The sequence below is a fragment of the Uranotaenia lowii genome, chromosome 1 (genome assembly GCF_029784155.1).
Source record: "Uranotaenia lowii strain MFRU-FL chromosome 1, ASM2978415v1, whole genome shotgun sequence".
NCBI lineage: Eukaryota > Metazoa > Arthropoda > Insecta > Diptera > Culicidae > Uranotaenia > Uranotaenia lowii.
Window position 1 is genome coordinate 195651754 of NC_073691.1, and position 25968 is coordinate 195677721.

At 31.4% G+C, this 25968-nt stretch overlaps 1 protein-coding gene across 1 annotated transcript in view; it reads right to left on the bottom strand.

Annotated features, from left to right (window-relative positions):
- The window catches only part of LOC129738269 (uncharacterized), a 175159-nt gene that overhangs the window by 110242 nt on the left and 38949 nt on the right, over positions 1–25968 (bottom strand). The window contains exon 4 of the mRNA XM_055729452.1: positions 24586–24756. Coding sequence (XP_055585427.1) covers positions 24586–24756 — 171 coding nt within the window. The remainder of the gene's footprint in view (positions 1–24585; positions 24757–25968) is intronic.

The window sequence follows — 25968 nt, forward strand, 5'->3', positions numbered from 1 at the left end:
TAAAAACTGAAACTTATTTTAAAATGTTTATTTTGAAATACTGCAATTCCGCAAACTTGTTGTACAGAGACTTAAATCTGAAGCCATGTGACAGGTGTTTACTACTAGCTAAGAGAATGAGCAAAACAATCTAAGCCTTGATATGCAATAGTTTATTACTGATGTCTTTGATTAAAAAAAAAACGTTCAGGTCATACAAAGGTTTTGCTGGTATGAAATACTGTTCAAAACAACCCAATTAAGCATCAATTTCATTTCGTGTTACTTGTTCTTTTAAATTCTTAATTCCACAATCTAAAAGGGTTTTGATAATTTACACGAGGGAACACGCCTCACATTTTTCCGAGGTAAGAAGAATTTCAGATTTTTTTTTCTTTCAGCTTTTGTAATTGAAATAACTTCTGAAAAAAAAAAATAAAAATCATTTAAAAATTTCTGCATTTTTTGACAACACATTTAAAACATAACAAGCATGTTGAAAATAATGGTTTTAAATTAGCAGCAAACTTTCCTTAAGATCGCATGTAAATTCAAGTTATGCGAGTTATAGATTTTTTTGTTTACTTTTTCTCATTTTGTAAAATACGGAACTGCAACCCAAAATAAATTTTTGATAATATCTATAGCAAATGCCAAATCTTCAACAAATTTGTTTAATGAAGTTAAAGCTTATTTCAACTTTTTTAAGTAATGTCAGATAAACTTGTAATGAAGATCTTTACAAGTTCCTCCAATTGTAGAATTTAACTTTGTTAGATTTTGGTATCTCTGTAATAACATTTAGCTAGGTAAAATTTTATTCCTTGATAGAATGGAAAATGCCAAACCAATTCAGAATCAGCTTTTCATTTTAATGTAGAGTTGCCTATTCATCAGTTGGAAATGATTGGTTTTACTGAAATCTGAGCCTTTCTCAATGCCACATCATCAAAACTAGAGGTGATAGAGAAAATTTGACAAATGATTCGAGAACAGGACAAGGTTGCTGAAGAGACAGAAAAATCTGTAATTTTACAGAATTTTTAGCAAATTTTTATCACAGATTCTGCGTCACAGAACACAGAATTTCGGAAATTTTCACAGATTTTACAGATATTAACAGATAAACATGGGAAAATCCGAGCAATTGATTTCAAAATTGGCAACAAAAAATTCGGGCAATATACGGGCAAATTTGGTCAAAACCGGAAATAACTCATCAAAATCAAGAAAAATACTTTTAAAGATTTGAAAATCATCACCAGATTTCAAATTTTATTTTAGGCTTCAAAAACACCATTCATGATAATTTTTATAAAACTTAAATGAAAAAGTTTTCTACACTTTTTTTGTTTGATTTGGCAAATAAAGGGAATAAATAGGGACAATTAGGATACTTGATCCCTGGGGTACTTGATTCATTCGCTATATCTCGAAACCGGAATGTCTCAAAAATATCATATGTTTTAGAAAATTGTTCCAAACAGAACAAAACAACAATGCTGTTATCTAAATAAGTTTTAAAAATTTTAATTTTTGAATTATTGCACTTTATTTGAAATTTTTTGCAAAATGTGATTTGAAGATCTTTTTTTATCTCTTCAAAATGTTTCTAATATGAAAAATTTCTTATAAAAATATTTATTCCAATATGTCAATCGTAAGAGTATAAAATGAATTTCATAATGCCATATTTTCAAAGCAATAGTGATTTTTAATTAAAAAGAAGTTTTCCAAAATTTATGTTATGAGTATAATTGATCCCTAGAATCCAAAAAGATGTATTTTTCATCTGAATGGATCCTGATCATTAGTTATCACGAAATTACTAATATCTGACCAAAAACTAACGATTATCGAGTAATTATCAGTTTAAAAAGGGCTAAAAATACTGTAAATAGCTGCTAAAACTAAAAAAAAAAATGCGCTTTAAAGCATGCAATAACTCTAAACCAAAAGACAAACTATAATAATTATCTTCATCTGATAGTAACAAATGAGAACTAATATGGCAAGCAATAGTCAACGGACCTTTTATCTTCTGATTTTACTAGATTTTTGCCTAGGATCAAGGCACCCTGACTGAGGATCAAGTCTTCTTTAGTAAAGGATCAAGTCTCCTGTAACTTAAAAAATATCACAATTTTTTGTTAAACAGAAATGCTTCTATTTTTTGAAGCGTATGAACTTGCCGCCGCCCGTGGCGTAGAGAATAGCCTTCAAGTCTTCTAAGCCAGGGGGTATGAGATCGAATCCGGTCACAGCATACATAGTACACTTTCGGTGGGTTGGTGGTTTTAGCATTTGTAAGATGCTAGCCATCATATTCTTGAAAGATGTACGCTTTAGAGTTAAGAAAAAAGGAATCTCTTCGAGGAAACATCATGTTTCATTGAGATCCTGTATTGTGTTTGTGTAACTTGAAATTACACGCTGTCAAAAAATGCAAAAGACGGCGAGTTGCTAAATTTTCCCAAACAGATATGATGAAAATAAAAAAAAGGGGATCAAGTATCCCCATCCTCCCCTACGGGCAATGCCCGGGCTTTTTTCAATGAAGTCCGTGCAACCGAGCCGAACCGAACATTTCTTAAATTTTGTATTAAATTTTGCGGGCAAACTCGGATCAGCTAGTAACATGTGTCGATTTTTTGTTGTTTTTGCGTTAGTTGAGTTCAATTTTTGTGTGTATGTTGGTTATTTTCGTGTCATTTGTGAGTCAGTTGTGTTGCATGTTAACGTCATTTCGTGTTTATTTTGTATTTTTAATGGCTATATTTGTACCCATTTTTGTGTTATTTCCGCACTATTTTGTGCCATATTTATGTCGTATGAGAATTTTTTATAAATTTTGAGTGATATTTTTCAACACTTCTGATAACAATTTTGTTCATTTTTCGTGTCATTTTTGACAATTCTTGTAAAGTTTGTGTGGTAATTGTGTAATTTTTCTCGTTTTTGTAAATTACACAAGGGATCAGCGTTTTTTGTGCCTCTGATTTAAAAACTTATATTGAAACAATTTTAAGATTTTAAAGTCCTAAGCTCAAAACATTCGTCAGATTTTATCTATCACCTGTATTCAAACCCGATTTTAAAACCGGTATTTTAAAACCGATCTTTGATAACTGGTAAACTAGTAAACCTATATGAAAACTAAGACGAGATTTTGAATTTTTTATTTAAAATTTTTCATTCATTCAAGGATTCAGCTATACTAATGTCAGAAATGCAACGCTTTAAACAATTAAATTCAACAATTTTTAGACACATGAATAGACAAAATGACAAGTCTTTTCGACATCATTTACGAATATATTAAAAAAATTATTGTACATATTGAAAATTTGAATAAGTTGACCAACTTTGTTGTAGACTGCAAAACGATTTGACTTATGCTTCAAGAAATTTTAAAGAATCCATTTGCGTGAAACCTTCCTCAATATTTCGTCAAAATTCTCGAATTTTGCCAAATTGGGAAAAAATGACTATAAGACATTTTCCATTACTTTTTCTCAGTGGTCGAAACTACTCACTGATTTCCGATAAGATGATGTTTAAATTAAAATCTTAATTTTAAAAGCTTTTTACAATTCATAGTTCTGCCAAAAAAGACCATAATTTTTTTTTTTAGGAAATTCCATCTGTTATCATAAGTTATCTCGAATATTTGAAATCAGCACACCAAAAAGATTCAAAATCTACTCTTAAATTCGTTGTACTTCGGAAAAATGTTAATTTTGTTAACCAAAAGACACTTTTCTAATTTTTGCCGTATTTTTGTTATATTTTTTGTTATTTGAGTTCTTTTCAGTTGCTTTGATAATGCTTTTGTCAATTTATATGTAATTTTCAATTATATTAGGTCATTTTTTTTTGGTACTTTATCATATTTTCTTACTTTTATGTAAAATGTGTGCAATTGTTTTTCTTTTATATATTTTCTTGGTTTTTCTTTAAATTCCTTTTGTGTCATTTTGAATAATTTTTTGTTTATCTTATGGCTTGTGATTAAAAAATCACATTTGCGTATTTTTTTTTGTAATTTTGTGTTATCAATTAATTTTTTTATTTAAGATTTTTGTGTCGCTTTGGTTTAGATTTTGGGTTTTACAAATTTTTAAACTTTTTATCATTTTTGTGACATGTTGTATTGTTTTAGTTTGGTTATGATGTTATTTTGGAGGAAAATTAATATTATGTTGACGTCATTTTCATGTCGTTTTGTGTCACAGCTAGTTGATTCTAACCGTCTTATGTCTTAATATTTTTTTTTTATAAATTCTGAATTTCAAATTATTTTTCTTCATTCAACGTATTTTTTAAAACTTTTTTTTAATATAGATATTTGTTGAATAGGAAAATCAATTTCATTTTTATGAACTAATTTTTGAATTCCTAAAGGAAAGGTATCTTGAGAAAAACTGTTTCACGAAATCCAAATCCAGCACTGATGCATCGCCATTTTCCAAGTTTAAAGTGTAAGATGAAGGGGTTTGGGGATGAACTGAAAAGAAAACAAACTCTGGCAGCGAAAGAATGTTTCCTACGGATTCCTTTTGTTTTTGTGAAACCAGGCGATAGTATCAAGCCGTTGTCTGTCGATGAATGGGTTCTAGGAAAAAAGATAACCCGCCAGGAAAGCTGTTGATGCCCATTAAAGTACACATAATCGGTCACAAAAACAGGAAACTGAATGAATTAGTCCATGTGGAAATTTTATTGCAAATTGCAGCGGTTTGAGTTCTTTTAGTATCTACTAGTAATAACCCAATTTTCTGATCCAGAAATAATGGACAAAAATTTCTTTATGTAACAAATCATGCACTTCACGGAACAATCTCTTAGAGCATTGGGAACAGTTCGCTGACAAGGACCTGTCACCACACTCGTTTCTAGAGTTCGTTTGTTTTTCCAACATCCTTTTCCGTTCAATTTTTCGCCCTTCCTAAAGTACCGTGTTGATCCGCTCTTACACTATCCGATGTTTTACAACAATCCAGGGGACCACTTTTGAAGGAAAAATAAAACACCAAAAGCAGAACCCATCCTTCCAACAATCCATTGTCAAACCAGTACCCGACTCGATTTCCCGAATCCCCGGAATCTCCTGGAGAACATGAAATAACAAAAATGAAAAAATGGTGGGTAACACCCGTCCGTTGTCGACGCCATTGCTCGTCGTATGTCGAAACTAATATGTGTCCCCCGGTTGTTCAGCTTGTTGGAACACAATTTTCCAACCCGCCCATTCGATTGCGGGGGTAAGTAGAGTAGTCTCCTCGACCAAGATTTGATGTGACAAAACGCGGCGAACGAATGGAATCGAATGCGAAAAGGGGGGTTGGGACGGTTGGGTTCTTTTTTCTCTGAAGCTGCCCTCAACGTGCTTTTCGAATAGGGAGTCAACTCTCACAGAGGGATCCAAACGAGATGAAAATTTCATTTCGGAAACCGATTGTTCATCCGCGTTGCCAGTATTGACAATTTTACTTACAACTATAAATTGAAAATTTCTTTTTCAAAAAATCCGGTGGAAATGTTTAGCATCATATATGTAAAACAAATTTTTGACGGGTCGCCAAAGAAAAACTCAAAATAACGTACATGGAATCTTAACCACCTTTAAAAATCGCTGCATGGTTTTTCTTTCAGATTTAAATTGTAAGGCTCCGATCTACATACTTTTATCAAATTTCGAAATTTTCTCTCATTGGTGCTTCACTATGTGGTAAAATTGGTATTTTAACTGTATTTTTGTAAGAACAGGTGATCAAAACCATTTAATTTTTATGTAAAAAGAATCATCTAATAAATGGATGCAAAATTAGTCAAAACATGTTTTGAATAACAATTCGACTATTTAATAACACACACTAAACTGCTGGGCTACCTCAGGTCATCGAGAATTCGAAACATTGTGTTATTTTGTACTTAAATATACAAAAAAAAGTATTTGTGCTTCATAAAGAATGTATTAAGTTTTCGAGTCTAAGTGCGAAATAAGGTAGCATTTTTTTATACTTTTAATTCAATAGTGTTGAATATTTGTTTTAATTTATTTAAGACGATTTCAGAGCAAAAAAGCTAAAAATATATCAATGTTTATTTTATTTTTTTTCATAGAAAATTTATATTAAGTGTTCCACATTCGTTTCTTATACTTTTTCTTAAACCCAGACAAGACAAATTTTGAAAAAGCCACTTAGAGTTATAACAACATATTCAACATGCAGAGTATGGAATAATATTTCAATATTTTGTTAAATTTAAAATTATAAAACAAGTTATAATTCATTACTACGAGCTGGACTAAAAGGTTTTGAAAAACTTTCATTACAAAAATCATGGAAAATAAAACTTTTGTTTTTGTTCCCATCCCCGCCAAAATCACATGGAAATTGAGGTTTCAAAATTTCTGCATTTGCAACTGTACTCCAGAACTTGTGAGTTTGGTTCAATGGTTTGAAATGGGAGCCAATTTGATTGTTGTTAAGCATTTTTTGAAAGTGATATAAAAATATAGAATTAAAAAAAATTGATCCTCAATTTTGTTACTAAGAAACTTATCTTGCATTAATAGAAAAGCTTATCGGGAGCGTAAGAAAAACTGACTCATGTAGAGAGGGGTGGTCTTTGGCTTTAAATTTCTTCAAAATAAACTTTTAAAATCTTCCAAATTTTTAATCTTTGATGAAAATAAATCAAATTTTCTAAAAAATCATATCAAATTCAAATTTGTCGGGATCAAATTTGCTTGACAAAATATACAATTATAAGTTTTAAATTTGGCTATTGAAAAAATTGCGATATTCAAAATATCAAACAATCCACCAAGCAAATAAAAAAAATTGTGCAGATTTTTCAAACGAAGATCAAGTACAGAATTCTTTCACAGAAAATATTTTCCATAAATAATCAATTCCTTAATGAAAATCCCGTAGATGATGATTTTTTTCAGAATAAAAATTGAATTTTTTTTTATAAAAGCAAATTTTTTCTTTTCATTTCCTCAACAAATTTATGTTGATTGTAAAATTTATTTTCAAGCTTAATCTGTTTCTGAATTTCTTAATCTACATTTTGAATCTGAATTCTGAACCTGAATTGATAAACTGAACTGTGGATCTGTTCCCGAATTTCTATACGATTTCTAAAATGTACAGAAAATACGATTCCGGATCAGAATTTTCTGAGCCAAGTTTAAGGGCCCTCATTCGTAAATTTTTCATTAAAATTTTGTAGTTTTGCAAAGCAGCTGTTCATTTTTTATTTCTTTTGATTATTCGAACTGAAAAACAAGAATCCTTAACCGAATACAGAATTCGAAATTCGGAAATAGAAATACAACCTCCGGAATGGGTTGAATTTAATTTAAAATTTTATATCCAGATCTGAATTTCTATGAACAAATGAGAAAATTGTGAAAAACCATTTCAGAATTTTGAACTGGGGACGGGTTTTTGAGGTTTTGTGTTAGTATTTAGTCTAGATTGTTTCTCTTGAATGACCTTACTTTATTATAATGAATTTGAAATGTTGTGTGTGTGTAGAGTTGAGTACCTAGCTTGCTTTTTTTAGGAAGGAGAGGGGGGGGGGGGTTAAAACTCCCAAACCCCTCCTTCCGTTCTTACGACCATGAAGCATATCAAAATTTTACTCAAACCCATATCAATAAAGTATTATTAACTTAATAGCTTTGAAATCTAAACCTTCGTTTTATCCGTTTTTTTTCATGATTAAGTCCTTTAGCTCCTCCTAAAATCAGTTGATATTTCCTCCTTAATTTGCCTGCTTCGAATGCTTTTATTTAAATTTTGAAGCTCTCCTTCCAATGCACCATGCATGGTTCTGTGAAAGCGTGTGCGCCTCTCAAGTTTAGGGTCTCAACCTGCAGATCGAGGCTCGATTCTTATGGCTGTACCCAAAGTTTTCAAGAATTGTTCAAGTTTGGAACAATGCATAAAAGTTTGAGTACAAATCAGGAAACAGTTCGACATTGCATGCAAGTTATAAGCACAAAACAAACATTGCATGAAAGAATAACCACCCACCCACTCCCCAACCCCCCCCCCCTACCCTCCGTGAGGGTAAAGAAAAGACAAGCCAAATGTTTGTCCCTTAACTTAAAATTTCAAATTCAAACACCAAAACTTTAACCCAGATTCTCATTTTATCTACAGAAAAAATATTCTCTTTTGTTGGTTGAAATTAAGTCTTGGATATGTAATTTCAATAATATTTAACTACACTGACAAGTTTCCCCTGATTTATTAACTTTATTTGCTAGATCCCACACAAATTTGAATTGAAGTTTTAAGATAAAGTACACCAGATTTGCTCGGACCGGATACTTGCTGAAAAATATTTGGTAAGCTTGCATAAAATCATTCTCGATGTCGAAATTTGAAGTGAGTGGTTAGATTTCAAATTGTGTATCTGATCTTAATTTTCAGTTCGGAACATCATCCTGATTTGAGTCTTGGTTTTGCATTTCAAATTACTTGATGCATTTTCTATACTCCGAACTCAGCATTTTGGAGTAAGAATAGATAATATATAACATTACAAACCATTTTTAAGATTTGGGTATGGTATTTTTACCATTAATTCTCATGCAAAATTGAAACATAAGGAAGTTTTGAATTTGTGTTCTAGGGTTGCAAAACCGAAGCAGTTTCATAGATTACAGTTTTCATTAAGATTCACAAGATGAAGTTTGAATAAATATTTGGGGAAAGATACAAATTTGGCTATTTAGTTCGTAATTGAAGCTGAATTATGAAGAAATTATTATTATGAAATTAGATTCAAAATGAAGAATTCAGATTCACATTTAGCTCGAAGCTAAGTTCTATAATAGAGATCAAAATTTCAATTTCATTGAAGATTAAAAAAGCAAAAACTCTCATTTCATAATTTTGATTCTTGTGTAAACCAAAAACAACGACATAGATCCTAACCGCGACGATATAGAGGATTTCTTTTAGAATCTTCTGAGATACCGATTCCGATATTTCAAGACCTTCTTTAATCGATGGATGCACGAATTTTCCTAACGTCGTTTTCTTATCAATTCACTAGTCATTGTTGATGTCCGATAATTATAGCACAAAGTATTAGAAGAGTTCAATTCAAAAGTTCAACAGATTTCACTTGATTAAAAGTTATTATTCTATTTTTAATCAGGATCAGTTTAGAAACACAAACCAGGTGAAAATCACAAATATAAAATTAGATCTTAATTTGTTTTAAAGATTTCATTCGTTGAAAATCGAGGTTTTAATATAAATAAAAGCAATGACATATTTTATTGTTTTATTTTTTATTTTTATTTTTTAGAGAATCGCCACTTTAATCTGGAATGTTAATCGAGTTTACGAGATAAGACAATTTTGAATAGCAAACCTAATCATTTTTATTGTTGAATAATTGATACATTTTGACCAATGCTTCAAATGGTTATGCATGTGATGAAAAATAATGAAATTTTTTTAATGATGCCTTCATAATTTCTGTATTTATAGCTTCATAAAAAATGGCTTCTTCTAGGCCTATTTAACTGTGTTTGAGTGTGGGAGCCCCATTAGGATTGTTGGATCTTCTGGAAAATATCGATTCCCAAGATCGATTCAGTTGAATGGTCGATCCACCTAAAAATCCAGGGTTGCCAAATGCTGAAGTAAAAAATGAAAAATGGAAGGAAAGGTCATTCATTTGAAAATGTAATGTGTGAGCATTTAAAAAATATCAATTTTGAAATTCAACGTGAGATTGTTAAACATGACTCTGCTTGGGTGTTTCTGAAATAAATGCCTACCAAAAATTTCTCCATACGACATATTTTCAAGTTCAAATCATAAACGCGGTAGGTTAGAATAAGACAAAATGCTGCAACTTGACTGATTAAACCAATTCAACCATTTTATGTTAGTTCACTTAGTAAAAAACTTATTTTGAAAAGGCTACAGCTAGGATTTTTATTTACGGTGGTGTTTTTGATACCATTAATTCAGTCACAGATCATGGTACAAACGTGTTTAGCTGTTATATTTAAGGTTGCCAAAATTTTTCTAGCTCATAACCTGGCGAGATAGTCTGGATTTTTTTTTATCTTAAAAACCTGGTTAAATCCGGGCATTCGATTTCAAAATTTTCAACTTAAAATCTGGTCAATATCCGGGCAAATAAAGTCCCAGTATTCAATTCTTTATCAAATGATGAACTTGACAAACTTTTTTTTTTTAAATGGAAGCTCATAAGCAAATTTAAATCGTGTTTTAGACTTCCAAAACATCGTTCGTGACTGTTTTGATAAAAATTGTTGAAAAAAAAAATTTTGGACGAACAACTCTCTTTGATTTTTTAATGTAATCTGGGAAACCGGGTCGAAGTGGACACTTCCCAAATTTTGCATGAAATATTCGGGCTATCTGGCAAGTTTGAGCTATCAAGTAGAAGATTCAAGTTCAATCAAACATCAAAATTTTTCAAGCATTATTTTCAGTATGAGTTGCAATATTGAAAATTTTAATTTGCAGAATATAAAAATTCAAATGTAAAATAAACACTTTATTTCTCTACAAATATTTTTTATTGTGATCTCGTTTTATAGCTGTAACGCCTTCTACTGAGCTTCGACTAGGAAACTCAAAAGTTTAGATAAGAACTTAAATCTTGAGCTGAGTAAAAAGCTCTGGATGCTTAATTCAAGACTAAGCAAGCTTTCGATAAGAGTTCTTCAGGTTTTCCTCAAGAGTTTAGAGATAAAAAAAACGCTTACTTTTAAGTTGTTCTCGATAAAATTAGAGGCACGGTAGCACCAATAATGAAGAGCAGTCTTTCGGATGGTACCTTTAAAACCCCTGCAAGGAACAGAATCTGAAAATCTCCACAATAAAATGAAAAAAAAACGTTACAAAAATTAAAAGATCGGATCGAAAATTAACCGATTTGATCGATTTTTTCAAAGACTAAAGAATCGATCCAGAAAATCGGAAATTTGAGTTGAAAAGATCGATCTTTCAAAAATCGATCCAATATCGACCAATCCTAGCTGGGGACAAAACGCGAACAATTTCATAAAGATTTTCATCAAAGTTTATTCACGTGCACGAAGAAGTTAAATACGTGTAGATGAAGTTAGACCGCCATAGACAGAAAATGATACTAGTCCTGGAGGTCTGAAGGAGGGTCCTACCGGCGCCCTTAAAGTCACTTTCTCTTATAAAACAGATTAAATTTAAAGTAAAAGTGCAGGATCGAGCTGCTTTTTCAGAGTAAGTGACTTTTTTTAAGGGAAAGGACCCCCTCCAGACCTCCAGGACTGGTATAATTTACTGTCTATGAGAGACTACAATGAATAGGGGTCTTTATTTTGGGAGGGGGTAAGAGTTTTATTTCAAGTCTTTGGTATCATGTTTGCTGATGGTTATATCAACATAATTATCATAAATTGGAAGAATCGATGCTAAAATGAGTACTGAAGGGAAACAAAAGCCTCCATCAAGATATTGACCCAAAGCATTCAATGAAGAAAAAAAATCTATATTTTTCGATTGACATGACTCAAACCAATAGTAAAAGCTTCCCAAAGCCTCGTCTAGAATCTTTTCGACAATTTATGGTTGGACTTTGACATCAAGATGAACGAAATTGACTTTTGTGAACGAAAAAAGTTAAATATCACTACGTTAAGGTCAACCTGGTCAACCTTTTCTCACAAATACCTCCTGAACCACATGGACAGTATGCAAAGAGTTGTCAGTTGAATATCATGGCCAAAACGACGAATAATATTTTGTCTGATATTTTGTCGCACCATTTATTTTTATTTTTATTTTTATTATAAGGTCATTTAATTTCAGGGTTTCCCAAAAACTTGCACGGTGTATGATGTTGTATGTGGATATTATAACTATGCATTAAAAAAACAAGAACATCAATTTTTCAACAATAAAGTAGGTATTAAACCTTGATTTGATTTTGGTGAGAAGCGGTCTTAATGTTTTGTCCGTCACTGTAGATCAACAATGACACACTGCAAAAGATTTCAAAGTTTTTTTTTGCCGAAACGAACGTCAGAATTTTTGTAGATTTTTAAAATGAGGTTTAGGTACCCGGGTATTGGTTTCAAATTTTGTATGGAGAAATGCAAAAATTTTTTTGTAGAATGTATCATATTTAATTTTTTTTATATATTTTGTTCCCACGTAATGCAAATGGAATATCACTTAATGATCTTATTTGAAAATTTTCTGCCTTCAACTATGTCCAAGTCGGAAAAATGGTTTGAGTAGCGAAAAAATAGTTATAACGCTACAAACAGAGTTTTTTTTTCAAGAAAAGAAACTAGCAACACTGAAAGATTTTCCATCCATTGTTCAGAAATATAATTTTAACAAGAAATTTATTGATTTTAGAGCATTGAAATGATTTGATGAAATAATCTATCATAATAAAAAAATGTTAAGGTCAACAGAAATTTAGAGTGTCCACATGCCATGACTTTGATAAATTGAACTTAATTTTTTTTAAAATGATAGATAATCTAGTGAAGATCATTTCATCAGAACATTTCAATGCACTTAAATAAATAACTTTCTAGTTTAAATAATATTTCTGAAAATAGGAATGAAAATCTGTCAGTCTTTTCTATGAATAAAGAGGGCTCCGTTTGGGGCGTTATAACTATTTTCTCGCTACTCCTACCGTTTTTTTTTTTGTTTTGTTCAAAGTTGTAATCAGAGAATTTTCCAGTAAGCTCAATACATTGGAATTTGATTTGCATTGCGTGATAAAAAATTACTTAATGAAATCCAAAAATTAGGCTTTTTCCTACAAAATTTTCGCGTTTTTCTATAACGTTCATTTTGACCATAAAAAATTTTTTAGCCTGAAAGGTTAATAAATTATTGCTATGACATATCTGATAAACCTTGCAACGAATATTATTGAAAAAAGAGATTGCTAGTCTGAAGTTTTGGAAAAGTTCTCAACCGATTTGTACATATTTTAATTGTTTTGGAAACCTCATAACGCATCTCAAAAATGACTCTTAGGACATTTGGAGCTCAACAGTTCATTTTAACGCTATTCAAAGTCGTCAAATCGTAGAACATACTTCGTAAAAAATACAACAGAACTGCTCCAAAAGCTTTGAAAAATTTCACCTTGGCCTAAGTAAGATTAAGTTAGAAACTATATGTTGCACATAAGTATACTTAATTAATGACCACTGAAAACATAAAAAGTGGTGTAAAACCCGTTCTTTTCAATCAATCAACCAATCAATCGCCAAATCTGTGTCAACTGCAGAAGTGCAATTTTGAAAAGTGGATTGAAAAGTTGACATTATTTGAAACATTTTTGCATCATAGGATATTCAATAAACGAAACCCAGAATCTTTGAAAAAATTTTCAATGCATCTGTTTTTTTTTACTTGTATAGAATAATTGGTTTTAGCTTTTGTGTTTTTAGTTCAGTATTATTCTCTTAATTTTAACTTAGTTTTAGTATGAGTAATAGTTTTTTAAATTTTTTCACTTGTTTCATACTTTAAACAACTATGATTGAGAAGTGGATTTCTCAAAAGGAACACTTCCCAAGCAACCAAAAGTACCATATTTAATTGAATGAAGGCTTTGAACGTTACATATTGGCTGATAAAGAGAATCAACTGCCCAATTCCCTTGACTGAACTTTAAGTGTTCATTAATGAACTTGAACGCTGCAAAAGTGATTAATATGTACGTTGTTTGTGACTTATTTTGCTCAATTCTCATGAGTGAACTATTTGTACTAATTAATGAACTTGAAAGCTGCAAAAGTGATTTATATGTACGTTGTATGGGATTAAAGTCACATAAAGGGCACAAAAGTGCTCAAAACGGGATTTACTAAGTCACAAAAAGGAGTCACATTGAGGAGCTTTCAAAATCAAATCACCACATCGAGTTTAAGTTTCAGTTTTAACAGCATCTAGGCGTGGTCTTGTGGTAGCTGGTTCGATTCTAACCACAAAGGTCGGGGTTCGATCCCCAAGCCGGGCAAGTTTTTTTTTACAATAAGTAAGTTCTGATGCGATATATGTAGGCAATGTAGGAAAGCAGCAATTGAGCAATTTGGAGTTTAGAATCCGGTGCGTGGCATGATGGCGGCACCACGTACAGAACATAGTAAATAATCCATAGAAGGGTTATGAACCGATGCCAAGGGTGCAGATAGAGAGAAGTTGTTTGTTCATTCTACGATTTTTTGGAACCTGAATAAAAAGGCCGCTGGAAGCTGAATAGAAGATCATTTAGACTTGTTTTGGAACTTGAAAGTATTAATAAGAACTTAGATTTTGAGCTGCATAGAACGGACTTCACATCAATGATTGGGCTGAGTAAGCGTTTTTGTGACTGTTTTAGGGGACTTTTGCTTGGGTTGTTCCACTGAGATTCACTATTTTAGCTTTTGATTAATTTTGATATTATTACATTCTTTCGCTCTAAAAAAATCTATCTTTTTTGTAAATTTTTAATTCCTTAGATTCTCCAATACCTCAATTAAATACCTTATATAAATTTATTTAATAAATCAGTAGATTTTAAGTATATTTAGGCAAGGTTTTCGAGTTGGCAAAGCTCAACAATGAATATGTTTTTTTTAATTTGCTGTTATTTTCAACAAATTTAATCTTTATCTTATCTTCTACCCGTCTTATATTTTCAATTTTTGTTATATTCTTCCTCAGAATATATAACAGCCGTCGGAATAATTTGTTAAAAATTTAAACTAAAAGATTTTTGATGACAAGATATTTATCCCTGAATAGAAAATTAATGTATTGTGAGATGTCGATAAATGTTGCAATTGTTCCATTTATGTTTGAAATCGTGAATTTGAAACAGAGTTTTTTTTTCATAATGGGAAACGATTTATCACAAAACAAGATTTGATTATAAAAACAGATAAAACTTGTAAAAGTCATCATAATTCATTTGATATAAAAAAATCAGAATAAGTTTCTACTGTTCCAAGAAACTTTCAACAACTTTGACAAGGATGTCATAAAATCTAACTTTATAAATTATTCAAGTGAATTATTTTAGTAAAAATGATATGATATTGAAATCTATTTTTTTTATTTGCTTTTTAAAATCAGTTTAACAAAACATTTTTCCAAAAATATTTTTTATTTGAAATTTTTAAAGAAATGACTTATCACTAGGGATTTGTGAAGATTTCTGCAAAGAATCCTTGAAGAGAATGAATATGCATACAAATTTCCGCCAACACTGCCATAATTGAATGGGTGGATTATTTTCCATCCTTTGTTCAACCTGGAGCTGCGATGCAAGTACTGCCAAGTAAGTGTGGGAGTAGCTCAGCCACCTTCGTTCCCCCTTTCCGATTCCGGAAGCGAAACGAAGAACAAATACTTCCAACAACGATAACAAACGTAGGAACGTTCCCGTTTGCTGGTTTTTCAAAAATTAGCTTCACTTTTTTCCCACAACGAGCGTCGTCGTCGACGATTTCCGGCTAGGAAAAGCTGCTGCAACAGTACCCAGTATAAACGGAAAGAAAACCACTGCCAAAGGATTGTGACGACACGGTTTGGGGAAATGGAACTCCTTCCACTTTCTTTATTTTTCTTTTCAACTGGAAAACGCGACCTGAAGGAGTAAAGCTTCTTACAGTTTCCCTTTGGTGCCGAGGAAAGGTTCAGCTGAGCACATATCGTCGACTTCGTTTCGTTTTGTCAGAATGAAGATATAAAACTCATACATCAAAATGTCGCAAAATGGGAATGACACTGGCGGAGCCAGAATTGAGAATAACATCATGTATGGTTGTAATAGCAGTTTTGCCGTCGTTGAATGGCGGTTGTTTTTCCGCCCCAAATGAGTTGTGGAGGGAGTTTTTGGTTTTTTTTTCTTAATTTTGAAATGTTATCAGAATTGGATTAACTGGAAAATGAAACTGGAAAACGAAACGATTTGCTATGCATGAGCTATCAGCGTTTGTTTCCAAAGATTTTTAAGTGTAAAGGTAAGAATTTTTTTTTTTCTCTTGTGAACAAAACTTTTTAACAGAACTCTATTTGAACGTATTTGGTATTTCAGGGTTCCATTCAAAAAAGTTATCTTTTTAAAAATTCTGATTAATTTGAAACTGCCAAGAAATATTTGAAGGCTGATATTAACCACATTCATTGCATTGTTTTTCAAAATGTTCAATAGGGTGGCAGCCAAATGAGTCATGTTTAATTTCGAAAACTGATCGCAGACTTTAAGAAGTTTAGCCCAAAAAACTGACATGTACAATACAGATCAATCGGACTTGATTCAAAGGTGCCTCAAAGCGCTTAAAGTTTCGATTTTTTGTTCCTCAAAAAACGTAAAAAATCGGGAAAATGGATAGTTGTAATTGTGATGCCAAATGACGTAAAAATGCATAAAACGTCAATAACTGGCGTATTCTAAATAAAAATTTGGTCAAAAATCAACTGTCTTGGACTTCATATTCCTATTGATTTGATCGATTTTTGAATTAACTTTATTATCGCTTCTAGATCGATCGCTTGTTGATTCAAGAAAACTGGTTTATCTTAAGTTTTAATTATTACATTAAAATTTGCACTTTCAAACATCTTTTTGAGCCTGAATTCTGGAAACTCAGTCAAATTTTGGATTTTTTTTAAATCAATTCAAAATCTTTTTCATTTACTCTCAATAATTTGTTTGAGGTTTCTGAGTTGTTTTAATTTTTTTTTGCATCATGATTAAGGTTGCCAGATTACCCAGTTTTATCCGGGTTTACCCGGATATTCAATATAAAATTTGAGAAAAGTTCGGTCCGGCCCGGTTTCCCGGATTTCATATGAAAAGTCTGGATTTTGCCCGGGTTTATTCTTATTTTTGTTCTTAAATCCAACTAAAAAAATAAATTCTGTTGTAAATCATTGTCATCTTATGCGCCCAAAACGAAATTTTTCGAGCTAGTTTCCTAAAAATAATCATGAAAGATTTTTTGAAAGCCGAAAATACGATATAAAATGTGCTGATTAATTTTAAAGAAAAAATTGCTTTTTACAAGTCTTTTTTTTATTCTGGATGAGTAATGCCTAGGTTTTGACCAAACTTGCCTGTTCGGATTTTGGTCGACAACTTTGAAATAAAATGCCCGAATTTTGCTAGGATTATAGAGCTTAGTTCTTTTAGGAATGGGACAGTTACGAATGCGTGTATCTCGAAAACCATTCGTTCGACCTAAATACTTTCTATGAAGCAAATGAAAGTAATTTTATGATTATTCATGAAAAAATTTGAAAAAAAATATTTATCGTTTTTTGTAAGAAAAAAATCTACTTTATTCTTGGTACCTCCCATCGGCTAGCGCACACTTTTTTCATTCATGATATTGATCAGTTTTTCAAACTTATTCTTCTTCTAATCTGAATTTTAAATTGCTACATACTCCTCCTTCAATTTCTGCTACTTTTCGGTTCAATACTTCTTTTTTAAAAGAAACTGAGGCCAAATTAGTGATTGCAGCTATTTCGAAATTGTCGAAATTTGATTATTTTTGAGCACTTCAAGGCGTTTTTAAGGGAATTTTTTCTGGCAAAATCTGACAATAATGAAGTAAAACCATCATGAGATTGAACTTTGAGTATAATCGGTTAGTAAAGAAATTTACTCTTTTTAGGCTTTTAAAAACAGCAAAAACCAAAGTTTTTGTTTAAAAAATGGTTGTATTTTCCACAAGGGCAGAATTTTAGAAATTATTACATTTTATACAAAATAACCAGCAAAAACATACATAATTATATGCTCGGGACCCTTTTTTATGAGCATACATGGCATAGGAATCAAACGCTGGAATTTGTTTGAAATATGGTATTTCATAAGTTTTGTCGTTCATCAGAAATCATCTGTCCCATAGTCTCGGTACCGGCTATACAGCTTATGAGCTCTGGAACTAGCAAAAAATTGTTGTTTTAGGTTAAGTTTTAATAACTCATAACTAGGCAACACTTTCAGCTTATCGGAGAATTTTGTTTTAGAAATTTTAGCGATCTACACTTAGTTTTTCGCTTATTCAAAATTCAAAAAGCTAGTATGAGCCTTGACTTCCGTGATGACCCTTAATGGTAGTTGCCGATCATGAGTTTCACTCCAATGCATGATTTGAACTTTGTAGATATTTTTGACAGTATTTGCACACTTTGACACCACTCACACACATTGATTCTTTGAATAATCAACGATTTTCTCAGCAATCAATATGATAATGATGCATTTTGAAGGAAACTGTGCAAAATTAGAGTTAAGATAAAAAAGTTATTAGGCTTCAAAAATGGACTAACTTTTTTTACGGTGGTATTCATTACTGTTAATGAAGCGTCAATATGTTTGACCGCCCCGACTCATTAACAGTGATGAATACCATCCTTAAAAAAGTTAGCCCATTTTTGAAGCCTAATAACTTTTTTATCTTAACTCTAATCGGAATGAAGTCTTGGGATGAAATATTTTTCATAATTCAGGCTTAAAGAAAAACCGTTTTTGAAAGAAATCGGCCAACGGGAACCAAAGTTATTGATGAAAAACTGGTTTTTCATGTTTCTTCCGAACAAAATGTCTAAAAATCTCATACAAACTTCAGGCTCGTTGAGCGACCCCTTCCCGTGATCCGATCTGGCTCAAACTTGGCATGAGAGCTTGTACTAGGACTAGGATCAATTTTAGCCTGCAGCGCATAACATTTCCCAGGTTTGAATTTCCCATACAAATTTGGGGCAGTCTAATGGTCAGTTGCCTGGATTTAGTTGAATAGAAAATGAAAAAAATATATAATATGAAAATAAAAATTTCATCATTGAAAAGGAACAATTGAAAAATTACTAAACGTTAGAAAAACTTCTCTTCTGTAGAACAAAAATACATAATTTGATCCGATACTCAGTATCAGAAGTCAGAAACAGGTTTTAATTCAAAAACATCTTCAAACATAAGATTCTTGAAAAATACAAATTTTGGTTTCAAGGATAAAATCAACTAACATCCAAAACAAAAACGAAAGTTTTAAACCGAATATCAGTACTAAGAAAAAAATAATGTAAAATTTTGATAACCTGTGCTACATCAGATTGGTTTACAAATCGTGAAAAATCAATAAGATTTGCGAAGAAAACTTGTGAGTTTCATTTCTAATTTTTTACTCAACATTGCAAAGAAAATCATATTATCGAATCAAAAATAAAGTGACATATTCCTATCTCCTAAATCTGGCTTTGAATTTTTATGAGAAAAAGTTACATTAAGCCAGAAATAAAAAACATTTTACATTGCGAAAAATTTCAATTCGAAGAGTTAGAAAATTTTTATTTTTTCTTCAGGAATTCAAAAGCTAAGTGAGACATAAATAAAAGAAAACCGAATAATTTATGTACAGACTCTTAAAACGTGTGTTTTTGTTTGATAAGTCAGTTAGAAAAAGAAGAAACAAACAATTATAGCATAGCATCTCTACGTAAATTTGAGAATATTCAATGCTTTTTTGAAAAAAAAAACAGACTCAAAAAAAGATTCGAAGTTGCTGTGCATTAAATTCGATGAAAATTTTTTATGTTCTACAGACTACGAGAAACAGAATGTAATATGGAAATCTTAAAAAAAAAATATTTTGGAACATCCATACCATACCATAACAAGTGTTGTTTGAAAATAGTGCGAGAAGAGATGTACCATTAGACCGCTGCAAAAAACGACTTTATGCTTCCTTATGTTTTTTCGATGCCTTTTGGATCACTAAGCATCAGTGTAAAATTTGAGATGATTTGGTTGATTCCTGAGTTAGCGCAACGCGTTTCAATTTTGTGTAGAAATCCGTATAGAAGAAGAAATTTTTACACACCAAATCATCCAGAAATTTAAAATAAACTTGAAATGAAGTTGGTTTTTAATTTTTGGCTTTGACTATTCTCAAGCATCATTTTTCGCTAGAATGACAAGCAGCTAAACATTTCATGAAAAAAGTTATAACCCTTTTAAAATAAAAAATCAGAATCTATTGAAAAGTAATCAAAAATGTCGGACTTTGCTTGCTAGAGCTTTTAATAATTTCTTGAAAAGTTTTGGCAAAAGTTTTATAAATAAATCAGTTCAATAGCTATGCAAAGCAATTTTCTAATATTTTCTATTCTCATCCTACGGTTTCACAGCTTTAAAATAGACAGTTTAAAACGCTAAAATTTAAAAAAAATAATTTTCTTTAACACCAAATATCTTTTCTGTGGTAAAAGTTAGGTTTGTGCTTTGTTCACATGAAAAGTACTGCATGAATTAAGGAATATTTTTCATTCAGAGTTATATTTTTCAAAACTTACAGAACGACTCTGGCGGTTTTTGAATGTAAAAAATTATTTTCTCATACAAATTTCCATACAAAATTAAAACTCGTAGCGCTAATCCAGGACTGGATGAATCGCTTCCAAAATATGTATTGCTATTTGTGGCAGCAAAAACCATCAAAAAAAAAGTTATGGGAGGTGTAAAAATTTAAGAATTTGAAATTTCCACACAAAGCTTGCAGCGATAATAAACAAAAATAATAAACAAAAATAGCTGTTCAAAATTGAAAGTAACAAATAAAAACTACGTTTTTTTACTTTCATTGAGTATTGTTGAGATTTACTAAATACAGTTTGTAGTCCCTTGGAGCCAAAGGGTATAACTGCATAAAGGCTTATTTCGTGAACACACGCATTTAGGTTGTTGTGTTTGGCCATTTTTCATAAATTTTTCGGAAATATTGGAAAATTAAATAATATTCTTAAAAAATAAAAAAAACTACCAAATATTGTTGAAAATAAGAAAAATCTTATGGCATCATCTACTCAAAATGGATCATTTTTACACTCATATATATCTCTTCGGCTCTGAGGGCATCATTTGACAGAAATATTACGAAAAAGTCCGTAAACTGTCCTGATTCACTCCATTTCACGGTATCAATACAGTTTCATGAACATGAATAATGATTACCCGTCTACTTACATTAACATTATTCTTGTGAAAAATCAAAGGCTCAACAAAGTTTGTCGGGCCAGCTAGTTATAATATTGAAAGGTGTGTAAGCAAAGCAAAAGTATAAATCGAAAGAAAAACTTTTTTAATTTCATATCTTATTCCAACTTTTTAGAAGTAAAATGTTAGAAAATAATTAGTTTGAAATCGCTATTGAAGTACTATTTGATTATTCTTTATTTAGTTGGTTTTCTCAAAAGTTTTTCGTGTAAAGTTAGAATCATTAGTAAAATAAAGCCTTTATCGACAAAATATGAAACTTATTTTCACGGTTAATGTAATTCAGTTTATTCAAGAACCTAGTAGATTTGAAACGTTTAATTTAAGCTTTTTCTAATCAAAAGTCTTCAATATCAAAGGAAACACCTATTTATTTCTCAAAAAAGCTATGCTTCTAAACCCTAGAGGAAATTCAAAAATTTAAACCATCGATTAAATCAATCGAATTTTCGAAAGGAAAAGTAAGACATTTTAACTATGCGGATCAAATCTGATTCTTGCCAACTGTATCCAAATTCATAAGTTTAGTTTAAAATTTGCCTTTGGAAAAAGAACTGTAATATTTATAATGTTGAAAAATACACCGAGAAAAAATGAACCTTCATTCAGATTTCTAACATTTAAATTACGTTTTTCTTTATAAGCAAATCTTTTTTTTATGAAAAAGTCGCTTTCAAAATAAATATCTTGAGGATACTCCTTATAAAGTAAAAATCTTTTTTTTATAAAAAGAAAACTTACTACAAATTCTTCTTTATATTTGTTTTTTTAGCTGAATCGTTTAAATAATCTAACTTCAAGTAAACATTTTAGATTAAGAAAAGGAGTTTTCAAAAAAAATTATAAGTCTGCGATCTTTTGCGATTGAAATTCCAACGGAAAAATCATCAGGATATTTTTTTTTTGGTTCTGAAAATTAATTACTAACTGAATCCGAATCTAAATTTTGAATATTAATTCTAAATCTAAAATTTTCCATTTGCTTCGAAGTTTGAATTTTGATAAAATATCCGAAATTCAATACGATTTCTGAAATATAAGAAAAAATGTGACCTGATTCTAAATTCCAGATCAGAATTTTCCATATGAAAATTTATTTCAGAGTCTTCATTAATGAATCTTTAAATTTGATTTAAATTTGTTTGATTTCAATCTGGATTCATCAATTCGGTAATATATTTTTAATTCAACTAGTGAACCTGAATTTAAATATGAATTTTAAAAGAAAAATCTAATCAGATTCTGCTTTTTCAATTATGGATTGGCTTTTTCAAAGCTTGAATTCTGCATTAAAATTTAATTTAAGATCATAAAATTTTGACATGAAGTAAACACTCATGATAGTTTTTTATTTCCTTTTTTCAAATTCGGAATTTATTTTCTAAATATTGGAAATGCTTCTGACTTCTAAAAATCATGAATCTATTTAAAAAAAAAGCCAAATCAAATATGAACCAGGATTTCAAAAAAAAGCTTTTCATTTCTCTTTTCTAAGCATGATTCGAACCAAAAATCTAAAATCTAGAATCAAGAAAATATGATAACAGAAATACAATTGAAATCTTTGTAATATGCAAACAAAACCTTCAAAATTAATTTTATCCTTCTGAAAATTTAATAGTCAGAACTGGATTTGTATTACTGTGTGAATTTTTTTTTTTGAAAAACTCTGACAGAATTCCAAACTGAGATTAGTTTTCGAGGTCGTTTGACTTTTCCGGAACTCTCATGGGGCTTCTACGGCTATGATGAAAAATCTTTTTTTTTTTTCACAACGATGCTTTCAAACCAAGAATATTTTTCGAAGAATGTCAAAAGCAGTTAAAAAATGTCAATCTACTTTAGGTTCACTTTTTTATTAATATTTTGTTGAGGAGCAAGAATCTATCAGTATGTTGAAACAAAAGTTTGAATAAGTTTTAACAATTTCGTAATCTTCATTACATTATGTTATGTATTAAACTAGCTGAAAAGTTATCAGAACAATTAAAAAAAATCAAATTGCCAGTAACTTGAATTTTTTGACAAATTCATTGTTAAAACATTTTATAAACTCATGTGTAGATATTTCTACCTGAGTTTTAACAATTATGTGTTGGATAATTTTATTGGATTTGAAATCCTTCTTTTGTTACTTGGAGTTGAGACATCGCGAGGGGTGAGGAAATAGTTAAAAAATAATTCAAATTTTCAATAAATTGAATGAAAATTGAACAAAAGTTTATATGCAACAAAATTGCATACAATCTAGAAAGTACGAAATCGAGATATCTCATTTTTTTACGGTAAAAAATTTAAAAATTCTCGAATAAAAAAGATGTTAGAATTCCCATTTCCTACCGTTAAGTTTTCGCTCTTTCAACTGTTTGATTTTTTCAATAATAATTTATCATTTTATCACCTCAATCTTTAATTTTTAATTATTATTCCGTTCAAGATTTTTGAAGAAATCGAAGGGGACAGTTTATCAATGCAAAAATACATACCTCTGTTAAACAACTAATAACTTTTTTGTCTAACGAGATACGAAGTTACGGCCTTGGACAAAGTTGTTCAGCGGAAATTTCCTTAAGGAATTTTATAAATTGGCACACAAACTGTCAGCTGGCTCGGTTCAACAGCAGAAACAAAAATGATGTTGATTTTTCAGTACAAAATATTTAATTTTCCCATACAAATATTAAAACTCAAGGTAATTCATGTAAACGTTACTTAAAAATTCTACAAAAAATCATGGATGAGTTTTGGACCAAGACAAAGCTTTTTAGACCCCATGGTTTGAGAAATTCAAAAATGACCAAAATCGACTCAGTCTAATGTACAGGCAACTTTTTATTTTAGAATAATTGTTACTCTTGCGAAAATTCATTATGGATTTTCAATTTACATTGGCTTCTGAACTTCTGATTTTTCCATTTTTGTGTGAGTTTTCATAGCAAAACAAACGACCTGAATACGCAATCTCAACCTTTCAAATATTTAATTTCACCAGGAAACAGAAAATTAAAAATTTTACGATGTAAGGTGAACTAAGCATACTTATTGGAAATAGAATAACATTTTATAATAAATTATAGTGTAGTCGATTCATTTTTCGTTTTTTTTTAGTTTTTCATCTCTCTGAAAATGATTTAAAACAGATTTTCGACAGATTTTCAAAAAAAAAAACAATATTTTCCAATTTAAAAAAAAGTCTAAAGCTGGGACTGATTTCAACTATATCGAATGAACAAAAAACCTGTTATCCAAAAGGAAACTTGAGTTAATAATAATGTCATTTTATGGGTCTCCATTAGCCGCATGTTTTGCCTAACCGTTAAGCAACGAAACCCTCATTTTTCACCCAGAGATAGCAATCACAACGCCAACCAGCCACTCATTCTGGTGACGTATCAGGGACCGAAAATCGTTCCCATTTCAGGGCGCGAGAAAATGAAATCAAAACAAAACCTAAAATAAGTAAAGGAAAAAAAAACCCCGAAGGAACTTCTGTGCTGTCACAGCCCAGTGGCAGTTACTCACCTTTCTTGGAGACGAAGCCGCACGGATGGTCGAACAGGAAGTCCCGAAAGTAATTGCAGTCCGGATCGATGCCCGGCTCCTTGCACAGGCAGGTCGGCCGAAAAAACGGAAACGCCTGCAGGGTCCGGAGCGCGGCCTGACATTTGGTCACTGTCACCGTGCTGCACGCCACTGTTTTGAGTCAAAAAAGAAAAAAACAGAAGAAAAAATCAGGTTTTGATGAGTTTCTAGGCCTTATACTCTATGGAGCCACCGTTGGAAAAAGTTCAACGGTGGGTGCCTCTTTTTTTCCCCACCGGCAACCGGTGGGAAAGTTTCATTTTGTTTGGCGTCGTCAATGTCTCTACATTCCTCCCTTCTTTCAGTGTCGTTTGTCGTACCGTTAATTTTGGGTCAGCTCCCTCCCACATGTCTGGGGGCGTCATGCTTTTTTGCGCGATTTTACGAGCCAATGAATTTTGATGCTTTTTCAAAGCTTCATTACCGGCACCAAAACTAAGAGGGAAGGAAATCAACTCGGGACAACCAGAACCAGGAAGCGAGGGAGGAAAGGCAGAAAAGGCATTACAAGATCAGTGCCGGTCAGCTCGCCAGCCAGGGTCCATGAAGGCGGGATTAATTTTCAATTAAAAGTAGCCGGAAATGGGGCCACATCACAAGGCAACTGGCCACGGCCAACAGCCACGGGAGTCTGAAATTGAGATATTCTCAATTACACGCGTCAATGATTGGCCGGTCATCCTCCTCCCTTCCCCACCCTTACGCATTGTTGGTTGTGTGCGTGGGTGGAGTTGAAGGTTTTCTCGGGAACGGTGCGAATAATTTATTTTCGGCAGTTGGTGTCAATTAAAGCGCAAATAGGGATGAATATGGTAACAACCGAAAATTGTATGTGATGCTCTTTGATGATTGCAGGAAATGAAAATGTATTGAGACAAATGTAAACAACAATTAAATATTTAACTTTTGAGAGCATAAAAAATTTATTTACTTTACCTCTATTCTGTTCAGACAGTTGAATTGAAAATTGAAGTACAACTATTTGGGAAAATAAAAGTCTTTTTATAAACGGCCATTTTCTGCATGGTTTTATTTTGAACGATTTGTTTAAACGGAAGTCTCAAAGGAAGACAAATTTCAAACGTGTGGAAAACAGATCCCAGACATTTTAGATTATTTTTTCCAAACCACTTTTGGTTGGTACTTATAGGGTAACCGAAAATTGCACTTTGCCTGGGATTCCGAGGGCTCAACCTTCAAATGATAGCTGAGCGTGTAAGAAACTAACTTTTATCTTACGGCGACCCAGAAAACGACGTTTCGAGGTCGCACTGGTTCGATTTTTGAAAAAAAAGGAATTTTTCAGAAACTTTTTCTATATAA